Below are 15,798 nucleotides of genomic sequence, written 5' to 3'. Positions count from 1 at the left end.
AAAAAAGAGGAGCAAAGAGAATGAGGGTTAAAGGCACTATGCTTTTGGCTTATGGAGAATGACCCACACTATTAAGTAAATGGTTTACATGCTGCATAAACAATTAGCTCCCGTCCCTTGGCTTCTTTTTTTTTATCACCAGTTATAGGCTTGGTTTTTGTGTTTTTTCAGTTTTGTAAAGTGAAACATGGCATCTTTACCTCAAATGTCCAATTTTCTGTATTTAACAAGTGAGGAAATAAAGGATGCTATCAGCGATGCTATTTGTGTGCTATCGGCACACAGAAAATAATATTTACCGCTCTCAGGCCCCTGGTTCTAAGAATAAATAAATATTTTAGTTCGAGAAGCTGGCGGCCAAGAGTTTTGAGGTATTTACTGACAAATTTCTCTGAGCTGAATTGAAAGCTGCAGTAATACACTAGACAAAACCAGGTCATACAAAAAAAAAAAAGACACCCATCCTGTCAATAACACAGAGTTACCACAAAGTGTGTTTCTCTAGACCTAACAATTTCCCTCAAACCCCCTAGTCCCTGCACCAAGCAATCACATCTGTCCACCAAATGCTTGGAGATGAAACTGAAATCCTTCATCATCATGCCTGCCAACACCAAAAATGTCAAAGTAAAGGAGCCCTACCAGAATATACTGTATGTAATTTTAATTTGTACCCAGTCATTGCTGGAAAAAAAAGATCTCATTTGCATGTTACTAAGGAATGCATTGCTTGCTCACTCCACAGCCTGCAGTCACTTCAAGATAAAAATTAGATCCCCTCACTTTTGCACACTTAACCTCTTACAAGTGTAATTTTCATTTACTAAAAAAGGCAATTTTTCCAACCAAATTGGTTCCGTAGAAGAGACCTGGGCTGCTGGGAGTTTGTCAAACTGCATTTAAAAGACTCTGAGAACATGAGAGGAAAAAAGTAATTTAATGTGATGAGTTAAAGTCTGAACTATCTGGACAAAACTCCAAATACTATGTCTGGCAAATCCCAGTAAATGTAAAGTAAAGCACAATGGTGGCAGCTTCACACCATAACGATGTTCATAGGAATGCTTAAATGCAATACAGATCGAAGCCTGCAGACTGCAGAGCAGAACCTGCGCGATGGGTGCAGGGAATGCATTATCTTTGAAGACGCTCTGTTCCAGGACAGACACGACCTGAGATTGGAGTGATGTTTCACCTTTCGGCACAACAGTGAACCAAAGTAATCAGCCATGACAGTACTGCAGTGCAATGGCCATCTGCAGCACATCCAGTCTTACAGAGCTTGACAGGAGTTGCCCAGCAAAATGTGACACCCAGGTGTGCAAACTATATGCAGACGTTATGTAAGCTATAATAACTTCCAAAGATTTAAATACTTTTAAACTGACTATTTTGATTATTGGTAAACTTTAAATGAATTTAAATAAAATTCTATTTGTAAAGGCATCTTAAAGCTTTTTGAAGGAACTTTTCTGTATTCTGGTTCTGTTTGTCTCTCTTGGTGAGATTTTTTAAGAAAGTACATTGGTCATCAGTGCTGTCTAATCTCCTGGGTTTGGTGTTATCTAGGTCAACTACTGGAGTGCTGACTCATGAATTCAGGAAGTATACAGCTCCAGGAGGAGAGAAGTTTGCTGATACTGTCACGGCTGGCGGAGGGAGCCGTGTGGTGTGGAGGAAAAGGAGGACCCAAGATGCAGCGAACTGATGACAGAGTGATGTTTATTTACAAGGTGGTGGTGGTGGCAAAAACAGGCAACTCAACATGAGCAATTACAAACCTAAACTGGGAGAAACTAAAGACAAACCTGAGACCATACAAAAGGGGTGCGGGGCAGAGAGACACAGAGACAGGAACAAAACACCATAGAATGCAGAGCTACACGGAGGAATGCAGTGATACATGGATGAACGCAGACGAGCCGACGAGGAGCACAGGCAGACACCAACTATAAATACACACACCAGGTAATGAGGAAATGGCACACAGGAGGGGACACAGCTGGAACTTAATGGGCATAACGAGACACAGACCTACAAAGTAAAACAGGAAATCTAGAACCCGAACTGGACACAAGGGGGGAGGACACAGAATAACTAGAACAGAGGGAAATAGTCACAAAACACAAAACGCTGGGTCAACGACCCAGGACCATGACAGTACCCCCCCTCCAAGGGCTGGCTCCAGACAGCCCAAAACAAAAACAGACGACCAACCCAGGGCGGGCGGCGGGGGCCCAGGACGGAGGGACCAACACCGAACAAAACAAGCTCCAGCAGACCGAGGGAATTGTCCAAAACAAAAACACACATGCTGGAGTACCAGGACAAAACACAGTTCAGGAGGCCGGCCCAGAGGCTCACAGCTCAGAAGTCCAGGACAGTTTATCTTCTGAGGCCGGCCACGTCGGCGACACAGCTCCGAAAGCCGACCGAGTGGAAGGCAGCGGTGGCGGAGCGGAGGCAGTTCAGGGGGCCGACCGTGCACACGGAAGCGGCGGCGACGAGGAAACCATTCAGGCGGCCGACCGTGCAGACAGCAACGGCGGTGACGAGGAAACAGTTCAGGCGGCCGACCGTGCGGACAGCAACGGCGGCGTCTAGGAGGTCGTCCATAGTGACGATGACGCTCCACCAGCGGCCTGGCAGATGACCGCCGATGTCGAGGCGGCAGTTTGGGACCCGAAGGTGGCGTGGCCGTCGCAGCACCAGACGAGACCGAAGCAGAGGCTGGACCAGACGAGGCAGCTGATGAGGATGCTGAAGCAGAGGCCGGACCAGGCGAAGCTGAAGCAGAAGCCGGACCAGGCGATGCTGACGAGGATGCTGGAGCCGGGCCAGGCGATGCTGAAGACACGAAGGCTGGAGCCGGACCAGGCGAGGCTGAAGACACGAAGGCTGGAGCCGGACCAGGCGAGGCTGAAGACACGAAGGCTGGAGCCGGACCAGGCGAGGCTGGAGCAGAGGCCGGACCAGGCGAGGGTGAAGCAGAGGCCGGACCAGGCGTGGGTGAAGCAGAGGCCGGACCAGGCGTGGGTGAAGCAGTAGCTGGACCAGGCGACGGCGTGGGTGAAGACACAGAGGCCGCAGCTGGCGAGGATGGAGACACAGAGGCTGCAGCTGGTGGCGATGATGGGTCTTGGGGCTGGACGGGCTCCTCGGGCCCCCCAGCTGACGAGACAGGAGGCTGGCTAGGTTCTCCTGAACCTCCAGCTGACGAGTCTTGAGGCTGGACGGGCTCCTCAGGCCCCCCAGCTGACGAGACAGGAGGCTGGCTAGGTTCTCCTGAACCTCCAGCTGACGAGTCTTGAGGCTGGACGGGCTCCTCGGGCTCTCCAGCTGGCGAAGCAGGAGGCTGGACGGGCTCCTCGGGCCCTCCAGCTGGCGAAGCAGGAGGCTGGACGGGCTCCTCGGGCCCCCCAGCTGGCGAAGCAGGAGGCTCAGCTGGCGAAGCAGGAGGCTGGACGGGCTCCTCGGGCCCCCCAGCTGGCGAAGCAGGAGGCTCAGCTGGCGAAGCAGGAGGCTGGACGGGCTCCTCGGGCCCCCCAGCTGGCGAAGCAGGAGGCTGGACGGGCTCCTCGGGCCCCCCAGCAGGCGAAGCAGGAGGCTGGACGGGCTCCTCGGGCCCCCCAGCGAAAACAGTCTCTGGACCAGTGGGCACCGGGGCCCCTGGAACACACAGGTCAGAACCAGTAGGCGCACGGGCCTCTGGCAGGCACAGTTCAGAACCAGCAGGCGCACGGGCCTCTGGCAGGCACAGAACAGAACCAGTAGGCACACGGGCCTCTGGCAGGCACGGGTCAGAACCAGCAGGCACACGGGCCTCTGGCAGGAACAGATCAGAACCAGCAGGCGCACGGGCCTCTGGCAAACACAAGGCAGACTGCAGCTGCACAGAGCATTGACCCAGCTCAGGCAGCGACAGCCGGATACAGTCCTCAGCTGGCTTCTTAATCTCCAGGGGTCCAGAGTCGGCCGGGGGCTGGGACCCAGCCTCTGGGGAGGCCCTGGAGTGCGTCACAGTCGCTGGGCTGGCCAGCTGTTGCGGACTGACAACTGCGTTATGTGGTGTGTCTCTCTGCTTGACATGAACAAGTGAAAAACAGTGCTTTTCCGGTTGGATGGACTCGACTTGTAATACAGGCGGAGCTGGTGAAGATGATGGCTGAATAGGTGATAATAAGGCGGATGAGTCTCTTGCCAACTGAGCTATGGATTGTAACCAAGTGTCTAATAGGTCTGGCTGTGACTGTAATGGAGGTGGCGATTGAGTGGCTAACAGAGCTAGTGGCTGCTGGGCGGCTAACTGAGCTACCTGCTGGGCAGCTGGCTCAACAAACACAGCCCCGGAATAAACAGTCATTCGAGCTGGCGAAACAGACGGAGTGTCTTTTCCACTCACCACAGCCGGCAGTTCCGAAGTCCTACTCTTCGGCTGTGGGGCGACGCGCCGACGGCGCGATCGTCGCTTCCTCCCGGGCGAAACCTCCGGCGGGCCGGGCGAAACCTCCGGCGGGCCGGGCGAAACCTCCGGCGGGCCGGGCAAAACCTCCGGCGGGCTGGGTTGGGAAGCGGTAGCGGCTGGAGGGCGAAGGTGCAGCTCATGAAGGAGGAAGTCCCGTGCCAGCGGGTGAAGCGAGTCTAGCAGCCAGGAGTGTGCAGAGAGTAGCTGCTGTAGCCTGGCTTCTACAGCGCGGTGGAACTCTTCTTCCTCCTGCTCGAGCCACAGGTTTACCAACCTTGCGACCGTGTCGGTTACCTCCTCCCGAAACTCCTGGGTAGGTGCGAATGCTGCTGGGTCCATGTTGGTCGGCTCGTACTGTCACGGCTGGCGGAGGGAGCCGTGTGGTGTGGAGGAAAAGGAGGACCCAAGATGCAGCGAACTGATGACAGAGTGATGTTTATTTACAAGGTGGTGGTGGTGGCAAAAACAGGCAACTCAACATGAGCAATTACAAACCTAAACTGGGAGAAACTAAAGACAAACCTGAGACCATACAAAAGGGGTGCGGGGCAGAGAGACGCAGAGACAGGAACGAAACACCATAGAATGCAGAGCTACACGGAGGAACGCAGTGATACATGGATGAACGCAGACGAGCCGACGAGGAGCACAGGCAGACACCAACTATAAATACACACACCAGGTAATGAGGAAATGGCACACAGGAGGGGACACAGCTGGAACTTAATGGGCATAACGAGACACAGACCTACAAAGTAAAACAGGAAATCTAGAACCCGAACCGGACACAAGGGGGGAGGACACAGAATAACTAGAACAGAGGGAAATAGTCACAAAACACAAAACGCTGGGTCAACGACCCAGGACCATGACAGATACATAATTTCAAATCATGTACATTATGTATTCTTTTTCAGCTGTCTTTCATGTATGAAAAGAAAAACTTTTTGAAAGTCCTGGGAGAGAAAAATCTGTGCATTTCATTAACTCTCAATTCTTGTTTTTCATTATTCAATTTTCTTTTTTTTTCAGCATTTTGGTTCTTTAATTGCTGTACATGTTCTCTGAGTTCCCCTGTGTTAGTAAAGCTGGCATGATAAAAATATATATCTATACAGGGAGTGCAGAATTATTAGGCAAATGAGTATTTTGTCCACATCATCCTCTTCATGCATGTTGTCTTACTCCAAGCTGTATAGGCTCGAAAGCCTACTACCAATTAAGCATATTAGGTGATGTGCATCTCTGTAATGAGAAGGGGTGTGGTCTAATGACATCAACACCCTATATCAGGTGTGCATAATTATTAGGCAACTTCCTTTCCTTTGACAAAATGGGTCATAAGAAGGACTTGACAGGCTCAGAAAAGTCAAAAATAGTGAGATATCTTGCAGAGGGATGCAGCAGTCTCACAATTGCAAAGCTTCTGAAGCGTGATCATCGAACAATCAAGCGTTTCATTCAAAATAGTCAACAGGGTCGCAAGAAGCGTGTGGAAAAACCAAGGCGCAAAATAACTGCCCATGAACTGAGAAAAGTCAAGCGTGCAGCTGCCAAGATGCCACTTGCCACCAGTTTGGCCATATTTCAGAGCTGCAACATCACTGGAGTGCCCAAAAGCACAAGGTGTGCAATACTCAGAGACATGGCCAAGGTAAGAAAGGCTGAAAGACGACCACCACTGAACAAGACACACAAGCTGAAACGTCAAGACTGGGCCAAGAAATATCTCAAGACTGGTTTTTCTAAGGTTTTATGGACTGATGAAATGAGAGTGAGTCTTGATGGGCCAGATGGATGGGCCCGTGGCTGGATTGGTAAAGGGCAGAGAGCTCCAGTCCAACTCAGACGCCAGCAAGGTGGAGGTGGAGTACTGGTTTGGGCTGGTATCATCAAAGATGAGCTTGTGGGGCCTTTTCGGGTTGAGGATGGAGTCAAGCTCAACTCCCAGTCCTACTGCCAGTTTCTGGAAGACACCTTCTTCAAGCAGTGGTACAGAAAGAAGTCTGCATCCTTCAAGAAAAACATGATTTTCATGCAGGACAATGCTCCATCACACGCGTCCAAGTACTCCACAGCGTGGCTGGCAAGAAAGGGTATAAAAGAGGAAAAACTAATGACATGGCCACCTTGTTCACCTGATCTGAACCCCATTGAGAACCTGTGGTCCATCATCAAATGTGAGATTTACAAGGAGGGAAAACAGTACACCTCTCTGAACAGTGTCTGGGAGGCTGTGGTTGCTGCTGCACGCAATGTTGACGGTGAACAGATCAAAACACTGACAGAATCCATGGATGGCAGGCTTTTGAGTGTCCTTGCAAAGAAAGGTGGCTATATTGGTCGCTGATTTGTTTTTGTTTAGTTTTTGAATGTCAGAAATGTATATTTGTGAATGTGGAGATGTTATATTGGTTTCACTGGTAAAAATAAATAATTGAAATGGGTATATATTTGTTTTTTGTTAAGTTGCCTAATAATTATGCACAGTAATAGTCACCTGCACACACAGATATCCCCCTAAAATAGCTAAAACTAAAAACAAACTAAAAACTACTTCCAAAAACATTCAGCTTTGATATTAATGAGTTTTTTGGGTTCATTGAGAACATGGTTGTTGTTCAATAATAAAATTATTCCTCAAAAATACAACTTGCCTAATAATTCTGCACTCCCTGTATATGTATATGTATGTGTAATGAATCTATCTATCTATCTATCTATCTATCTATCTATCTATCTATCTATCTATCTATCTATCTATCTATCTATCTATCTATCTATCTATCTATCTGATAAATGTAATCCACCAGTCCCTTTATTAGGTACACCTGTTCCACTAATTTCATTTCAGAACAAGCATCAGTATGAGAAAGATTGGTGTTTTAAGTGACTTTGAAGGTGGCATGGTGGCTGATACCAGAGTATTTCAGATGATGCTGATCTACGGGGATTTTCGAGAACAATCATATTTACTCTGAAGCTTAAAAGGAGAAAATATCCAGGGAGCAGCAGTTTTCTGGATGAAAACACCTTGTTAATGCAAGAGGTCAAAGGAGACTGCTCAGAGTGCTTTGAGTTGACAGGAATACAAAGATACAACAGTGAGAATTTAGCATAAATTTAAAGCATCCATAAATCCTGCCTTATATCAACGGTTCAGGCTGCTGGCACTGTAATGGTGTGAGGGATATTTTCCTGGGACACTTTTGGACCCTTCGTATCGGCTGAGCCACAGCCTACCCTGCTGACCAGAACAACAAAACGATTTTGGCCCACACCAACATGAACCAAAATCTCTGAGGAGTGTTTCCAGCACCTTGTTAAATCTACGCCACGAAGAATTATGGCATTTCTGAAGGAAGAGGGAGTCTAACTGTGTACTTGCAAGGTGTATTTAATAAAGTGACCAGTGAGTGAATACATACATGACAGTAAAACATAATTTAACTATGGCCAACTCTCTTGTAAACTTTTCAGATCTGTGGTTTGAATGACAGCTAAGCTTCCTGTAGTCTGACTTTAAAGGTGTGCTGCTCTATAAAGATGTGGCACTGGTCTGTTATTAATTTGAGGCTCCAGCACTCTATGGGGTCAAGGCCTGTCTGGCCAAATGAGAGGTGGAGCTTAGCCGCCCAGTGGGCAGTTATAGGAAGGCTCCACTCAGGTAGCTGTTGTATGGACTTAAGTAGGGGATCATTAAATCAGTCAATTATATTCATTTGTATATATATTATAACTTTTGTGTGACCTATTGTGAGTTTTGCTTCTAATCTGTTGGGTTTATTATTAGCAAACAAATTAAACTCAATGTGTTGCAAAGGGGTGATAGTCTGAAACTATAACTAAGCAAAAGGATAAAAAGATTTTTTTTTTAAATTATATATATTATTAAAGACATATTATTAATATATTGCAGCAGACACAGGGTCATCATTATTTTGTATATATTTAGGGAGACAAAAGTCATCACTGAAAAAGCAGAAGTTGAGGGAGCTGAGGGGAAGGCAGCTGGATCTACCAGATCCAGATGTGGTTAGAGTAAAACAAAAAGCTAACATGTCATTTGATATCCTGAGGTCCTTTACAAATGCACCCCTGCATTAAACACCAAAATACAAAGTGTCATAGGAAAAGACCTCAGTAACAAAGGCTCGCGTGGGAAATTCTTCTCCTCCTTTCTCCATCACAGCTCTTTCATTCCCTCACACTGCTAAATATGTCACTCTGTTTCTCTCGTGTTTTTGCTCCATAGCTGTTTCAGTCAGGGGCAGCTCATTACGCAAGATTTCATTACACTGTGTAAGAGACACAACATAAATAACTTAATATTGTGTTAACTTGCTCTAATTAGGCCCATAAATTAGTCATGGCCACCTTATGAAAGATGATTTAATTTCACATGGCATCTATCAGCATGTTTGGGATAGTTATGAGTAGAATTTTAAAGAGAACACGGACCTGAAATTTGCTTTGCTTCCACATCACGACATTGTTATAAACAGCATGTATTATTTATTCAATGTAAAATAAACATTTGTCTTGCTTTGTCACTCCTTTAATTGTCTACTGGTGTGTTTCTTATAGACTGTGATTCTTAAAAGTATTTATTGGATCTGTATTTATGAAGCTATAACCAGAAGTCATTAAGCTTGTTAACTAATAAAGAAATAAATTAACGTACTCTTTATTCTTTCTGTTAAAGCTAAGCCACCTTTAAACACATGCTACTGTATTAACCTTTCAGTTGAACCCTACAATATGGGACTCTTATCACTGTCTGTTTCGTCATTAGAGATTCAGAATCCTTCAGGGGTCAGTTTCTTCTGCTCACCAAAAACCTCATCAGTACTGTTGATTAAATCCAGGTTCCAGTTTAAAAAAATCATAAAAAAAATATTGTGGTATTTTACTGTGTAGTCACCATGTTTCAGCTCTTAGACAGTTGGTTACTCTAACTGATGCAGCTCACCATTCATGACCCTGAGATCCATTCACAGGAGGGTGTGAGTGAGCTGTTGCGCTAACTAGCTCAAACTGTGACTTTTTAGAGGTTTTTCTCGGCTCCCTTGAGCCCTTCAAGCCTTGTTTCCTACTCATGGCTGAAGGGTAAAAACAAACTGTGCTATTCTGTGATCTAACTCAGCTCAAATGTTGACATTCAAGACTCAGATAAAATATCTGAGGAGAAAACTATAAAGGAGAATATCACTTTGACTGCAATTGGGACTGACAGGATACAGCTGGGATCCAGTGGTTAAAAAAGGGGGTGGGCACTGTTTATTTTTATGCCCAAAACTGAAGAATTCCTCTACATAAATGTAGCAAGTCACACTTTTAATGGCTGGTGAAAGAGAAAAGTGGAAATTGATGCTATAAAAGAAAATCTGTTCTTTGTGCTTCTCTGTGATGACCATTACCACCAGATGTTTGCTGACATACGGCTTCTGGTGTGAGGACATTCTTACTAAAACAATAGCTTCTATCTATATATTTACAAAAATAAAATGCTGTGCAAAAGTCTTAAACCACCTCTCATTTTTCAATGTTCAATGTTTCAGTGTTTGCTAGGAAAATGGTACACGGGTGCAAAGATTGATTGAAATTTGCAAACATAAATGAACATGCAGTAAATAAGGTCAAAACAGAGTAACGAGCTTAAAAGTCAATATTTAATATGATATTATTTATACTTTAACAAAACCTGAACTCTCTACGGTAAGCTTTCTAGGAATTTCTTTAAGTAATCTTTAGGAATAGTTCTCCAGGTTTCTTAAAGGACATTTAAAGCTCTTTTTTGGATGTTGGCTGCCTTTAGTTCCATTCCTCTGTCAAGATGATCCCACGCTTTTTCAATAAATTTCAGCTCCGGGCTCTGCGGTGGTCAATCCATGACTGACAGTGATCCATAGTGCATTTTTCTCTCAAGGTGGAGTGTACTCTTACTTGTCCAGGTATGCACTTTGTTAGGGATCATAGTCAAAGACATGACTTTCATATAGGTTAATCTGCTGTACATGGCTTTTTAAGCCTGGTACTTTTCTTCCAGGTGTCTGTGCTGTAGTCCAGGCTGAAATATGTCAGGGTTTTGGCTCTTTGGAAATCCCCTATAGTGCAAAAAATACCGTGTTATGCCTGTCAAACTGTGTTAATATAAAGCATTTTTCATAATTTCACCTACAGAAATGGAGAAAATTATGTTTGTCATGTTTTGTGAGAGGCTGCTAATAACAAAGATATGATTTAAAAATTTCTCTATGCTATGTTGACTGTAATGTGTGGAATTTTTCTTTGTTAAGACACTTAACAAGTCACATCAAGGACTGGACTGAAAATGGGTGAAAAAGGACAAAAGATCTTCAGAAAGCATGGAGAACTATTTCTCAAGGCCAGTTTAAAAATACAGAAAAGTGTGTTTCCCTGAAATTCTAGCGTCTGGATATAAGGCATGTTAATTAAATGATTGGTAATAGTCATACATTTTAATTTGTCCAGCCCGCTCTGAAGCATTAATATCATTTTAGGCAAACACCTGCCTTACATCTGAAAGAAACTGTATAGTAATTTAATTAGTTTACTCAAAGAGTGCCAAAAATGACAGCCTACTGATCTCCAAAAAATAATAGCTCACGAGTTATATATGAGACAGTGACAGACCACGAGAAAACAAAACATCATAAATAACTAGCGATACAACACAAGATTAATCAAGCACTTCAGGGACATTAGTGTCAGATTGCAGACTGAAAATGATATGCACAACAAAAAGCAAGAACTGTCATAACACTCACTCAAACACGCACACGCAGAAATGCTTTTCTCTCACTCTCGAGACATTCTTTTCTTTTTTTCCTCACACATAGACCTTCTGGATAAGCATACACTAATGTACCCGAGCAAGCACATTAGCCGTACTGCAGATCAAACACCAAATCTGTAATTATCTCAGTGGAACACATTTGCATTGAACCTTCACACACAAATTAAAATTCCCTAACGTTACAAGGTCTCGTCTTCCTCTGAAACATCTTGAAAACATTAATTCAACTCATTTCTGAGCATCACACAAATGCATCCCTTCTGATTAGATTTATATAATAATATATAACATAATATATGCCTGCATTCACTACACTGTACTGATTATCCTGCAACAACAAAATGAGATGCCACGCTGAGTAACAACCACTGTGATATTGTGGAATAGCTTAAAAATGTTATAAAATCACACCTGAAAAGCAAAAAAAAAAGAGTTTTGCTACGACTTGAAGATTAGACGTTTATTCTCATGTAATGTCAGGACACCAGGCTCTGTTCTGCTTCATGGATTGGTCTCTATGCTGCATTCTCAGCAGTAGCATCCAGAAATATTATTCATTAACCACTTCACCACTAACTTTAAGCAACTTGCTCGTCACAACTGTGGAGCACGTTGGCTCCTATTTGACTGTTTTCAGACCTCATTGATTACACCTTGGTGTTCTCACCTATCTCATTACCTTTGCTCCACTCTCATCATTCACTCCAACTCTCTCGTCTACTCAGCTCCGATCATGTCGCCATAATTTCGAAAACATTGTGTAGTTTCACATTGAGGCCACCTTTTCACGCCTTTAATTAAATCCTTTGTAATCCTGTAATTATACACATCACCCCCTCTCAACCTCCATCCTCTTACCCAGCAAGCAATACAGGCTGCCAGTGGAGAGACATAGTGATCCTGGTTACAGACAAAAAAGTGTCACTGCAATGAAAAAAAGAAATAAACATTTGGGCTGTAGCATGTTTGCTAATTAGCAAAAGAAAGCACTGATGGGTATAGCAGCTCATCAAATGGTTTCAAACGAACAGAGTAATGAATTAAACTAAACGAAGGCTCAACACAGCTGAATCCTGAATACGATAGAACAGCTTTCAGTTCAGTGGTACTGAATGACTCTTCAGCCCAAAACTGAAAAAAATGAAACTCAGACGATTGCTGTTTGATATTATTTTTTCCTGAACAGCTGCACAGTTTCTGTCTGGACGAGACATAATGATTAAAACCATGCTCTTTATAATCTTTTTTGTTGTTGTTGTTGTTTTTTTGTATATCGATTGTCTTAATTAAACTATCTTTGAAGCAGACACGTAAAGATGATTTGACCTTTTTCTCTTACTGCACATTGAGGGTTTGTAAACAACTGCTTCACTTCAACCTTAGCTAGGGCGTTTTTTACATTAAGGAGGATGGAGACTTCGGTTTAATTTTGTTCTAGTAGAGATATGATCCTTCATCTCCTACAAGAGCTTGTCCTTTGAATTAGCTATAAGAATGACTGAGATGAAAGACGCTGATTAAACTCTCTGGACGACTCTATCCTTCATACCACTTCAAGAGCTTGTGTTCTTAATTAGTTCAGGCACTAAGTTGGCCATCTATCATACTGGCGGGCACTGTGCTCAGACTAAGTTCAAGGCTGGAAAGTGACTTACAGAGTAAAAAAGTTACCAATGTTGCTGTTGATTTTCATGCTTCATCCTTACTCAGAGTCATTGTGGTATATAAGGATATGTGCTTTCTAAATACCCGTAGAAAATATATATATATGCTGAGTGAGGTGGATTCACAGGCTGTATGCACACAGTCACAGCTGCTTGCTAATTTGGTGCTAATTAGAGCCAACCATTAGGCATCGTCGCCACAAACACTGCAGAGAGGTCCAGTTTAGTGACTCCAGTTAGCAGAAGTGAGTCAGCTATTTGTTACAGATGCCTACCATCCACCTGTAAATCAAAACAGTCCTAAAATGCATATTTTACTTATCTACTTAAAACTATCCAAAGAAACAAAAAACAACTATCCATACAATTGTCCAGAGGGGGAATATTTGTTCTGCTAAGGGCTAAAATTAGAGGCATGGCTGTTTGATTGATTAGTCTCCTGCCAGAGAGAGCTGCAGATGATTAGTGTCTGTTAGGCTGCTGAGTCACTGAATTGAGTCTGAGGATTGTGTTTGTGCTGTTCATGCCTGGTTGGAGTGTTTTATTGTAATTATCAGACAAATAACATGTGTTTTTTTTTTGTAGTGCAATCGAAGACGTTTGAGCTTTGAGTTTTGGTGAGTGAAATTGTAACATGTCATTACTGTTACTAACTGTTACAGCTTGCTAAAAAAAAGCTTATTAGTGTTAGCTGATCAATTAGACACTTTAGTCCAAATATGGTAACTCCTGTGTCCAAAAATCAACTCCAGCATGGCAGCAGCCGTAATGATATATTCAGCGCTTTAAAGTTTGGAAACTGGAACCCAATGGGTGATATTATGGCCATGTCCATTTTTTACATACAGTCTGTGGTTTCGAGTCATATTAAATGCAATAAAATGGTCCCTGGTCGTGTCAAAAAGGACAATAAAGCAGTGTATGATTTAAGGCAGGTCCCTGTGACTCATGAGTTGCTTCCTCAGGTCCACCCCGTCTCTCATCACATGCAATTTCATATCATAAAGACAGAAATGACAAAAATATTCCACTAGAAGCTTTACAGGACTTCACCATCCAGTGCAGATGTTTCTGTCTTTTCTAAACTATATGGACAAAAAAATAAGGCCACACTTCTTAATCTTTGAATTGAGATGTTTTCAATCACATTGCCACTGGTGTATAAAATCAAGCACTTAGCCATGCAGTCTGCCTTTACAAACATTTGTGAAAGAATGCCACCATTACAACAAGTCAGTTCATGAAATTTCTGCCCTCCTAGTTATTCTGGGATCAGCTGTAAGTGTTATTATTGTAAAGTGGAAGCGTTTAGAAACCAACTCAGGCATACAGTGGCAGATGACATAAAGATAGAGAGCGGGGTTACTGAGTATTGAGGCACAAACTGTGTGAAAGCGAGCAGCGCTCCGCTAACTCAGTAATTGCAGAATTTTAAAACATCCTGAGTATAAAGCTATATGTGTGCTGGGAGCTTAATGGCATGGGTTTCCATAAGTGTTACATGGGGGTGGCAAGTGTTTCTTGTTTATAGGATTTAATAAATTTTGAAGGTAGCCTCAAGTGGCCATTTTTAAAAAAAACAAAACAAAAACAACTGTGATTTTTGCTGTTTGAGAGTCAGCCTGAAGCCTTGCTTATATTTTGTCACTAAAAGCTGGAATCAAGAAATCCAAGTAGTCATTCCTGGTATTCTTCTTTGACGTCTTATTTATATCCACTGCCTGGCGTACGTGTACAGGTTTTGCATCCTAATGTAAATTCTCGGGGAACAAATTCCCACAGTCAGAAAACCAAACAGACGCACAGATGTCCACACAGACCCTCACGGTCACCATCTGATGATGATATTTTTATCTTTCAGACCTAAGTGGACCTTAGCAGACTCGCAAACCTGGAAAGTAGAATTAAGCCTCAATTTCAGCACTTGGTTCCAGCTCGTTCCACATCGTCCAGTCGCCAGTTAAGGGTCTCTCCTGTCTTGGCACAAGGTCAGTACTCATCACAAACTTTGCTACAGCTGAGATTTTGGGCCAAAGATGGTAAATGCATGCAATACGATGAGATTTAGATATACCAGGACCATCACATGGCATTAATACAAGATAATCTTCTGAATTATTGCATCTGAAAGCGATCACAGCACTTTGGCTCATCAGTGCATAGGCATGTCTACTGTGACATATTGTTGTTCTATAATGCACTTTTTGTTAATTTGTTTAGAGCCAGTTGAAAAATATTAAAGCTGTTGTAATCAATATTATAGATCAAATGACTCGGCACTGTATGTGTGTGTGAAAATGGGCACTTTGGGTGATAAACCCAAAGCTAATTATTCAACTCTGCAGTTCCACTCAGCTTTATGGAGCATAGCATCTTCAAACTCATTGTTTTAGTTTTCCTGCCAGCAGCATTTACTGTTTTAGTTCTCTCTCATCAGCGGTGTATCCAGCTGGAGCAGGCAGCTGTTTCCACCAAGACCCCACACTACCTTCCCACTGCCAAACAGCAGATGGACACGGCTTGCGGCTAGCTGGTGAGCAAAGTGGAGCGTTTAGCAGCTAAACGGCAGATATTTCCCCTCAGTGGCCGATAGCGATTAAAAACAACGCTTAAAGCGAACGCTAAACCTTTATTCACCACTTAGTCAAACACACAATTGCAAACGAATACTACAGTTGCAAACAATATTCCAACTCTTGTAGAAAAATGTCAGTGAGCTGCTCACAGATGTTTTCACTCCCTTCAAGTGGTCCGAAAATCAGCTATTTAAGGTTCAATTTATAAATATGTATGAGGGCTTAAAAGAAACTGCATGCAATAGGGTGGAAATTTTCTGCTTGATAAGGCAG

General features: G+C 43.6%; 1 protein-coding gene across 1 annotated transcript; it reads right to left on the bottom strand.

The window, feature by feature from the left end:
• Positions 1–1,698: 1,698 nt before the first annotated feature.
• Positions 1,699–4,804, bottom strand: LOC146651265 (uncharacterized). The gene is made up of 2 exons (XM_085384509.1): positions 4,540–4,804; positions 1,699–3,339 (listed from the first exon to the last, which is right to left on the bottom strand). The coding sequence occupies exons 1-2, from the start codon at positions 4,802–4,804 to the stop codon at positions 2,117–2,119; spliced, it is 1,488 nt and encodes a 495-aa protein (XP_085240635.1). The 3' UTR covers positions 1,699–2,116.
• Between the last annotated feature and the right edge of the window lie 10,994 nt (positions 4,805–15,798).

Source organism: Rhamphochromis longiceps, linkage group LG16, assembly GCF_057381845.1.
Source record: "Rhamphochromis longiceps isolate RC_006_pf linkage group LG16, R_longiceps_female_GT1.1, whole genome shotgun sequence".
Lineage (NCBI taxonomy): Eukaryota > Metazoa > Chordata > Actinopteri > Cichliformes > Cichlidae > Rhamphochromis > Rhamphochromis longiceps.
Note: the sequence above shows the minus strand (reverse complement) of the source record. Positions and strands in the feature narration are given on the sequence as shown.

Bases quoted from the DNA above. Each gene is read 5' to 3' on its own strand.
- LOC146651265 (XM_085384509.1), bottom strand. From the start codon at position 4,804: ATGGACCCAGCAGCATTCGCACCTACCCAGGAGTTTCGGGAGGAGGTA. The intron at 3,340-4,539 runs GCCCGCCGGAGG...CTGCTTCGCCAG, and splicing joins CCCGCCGGAGGTTTTGCCCG to CTGGAGAGCCCGAGGAGCCC.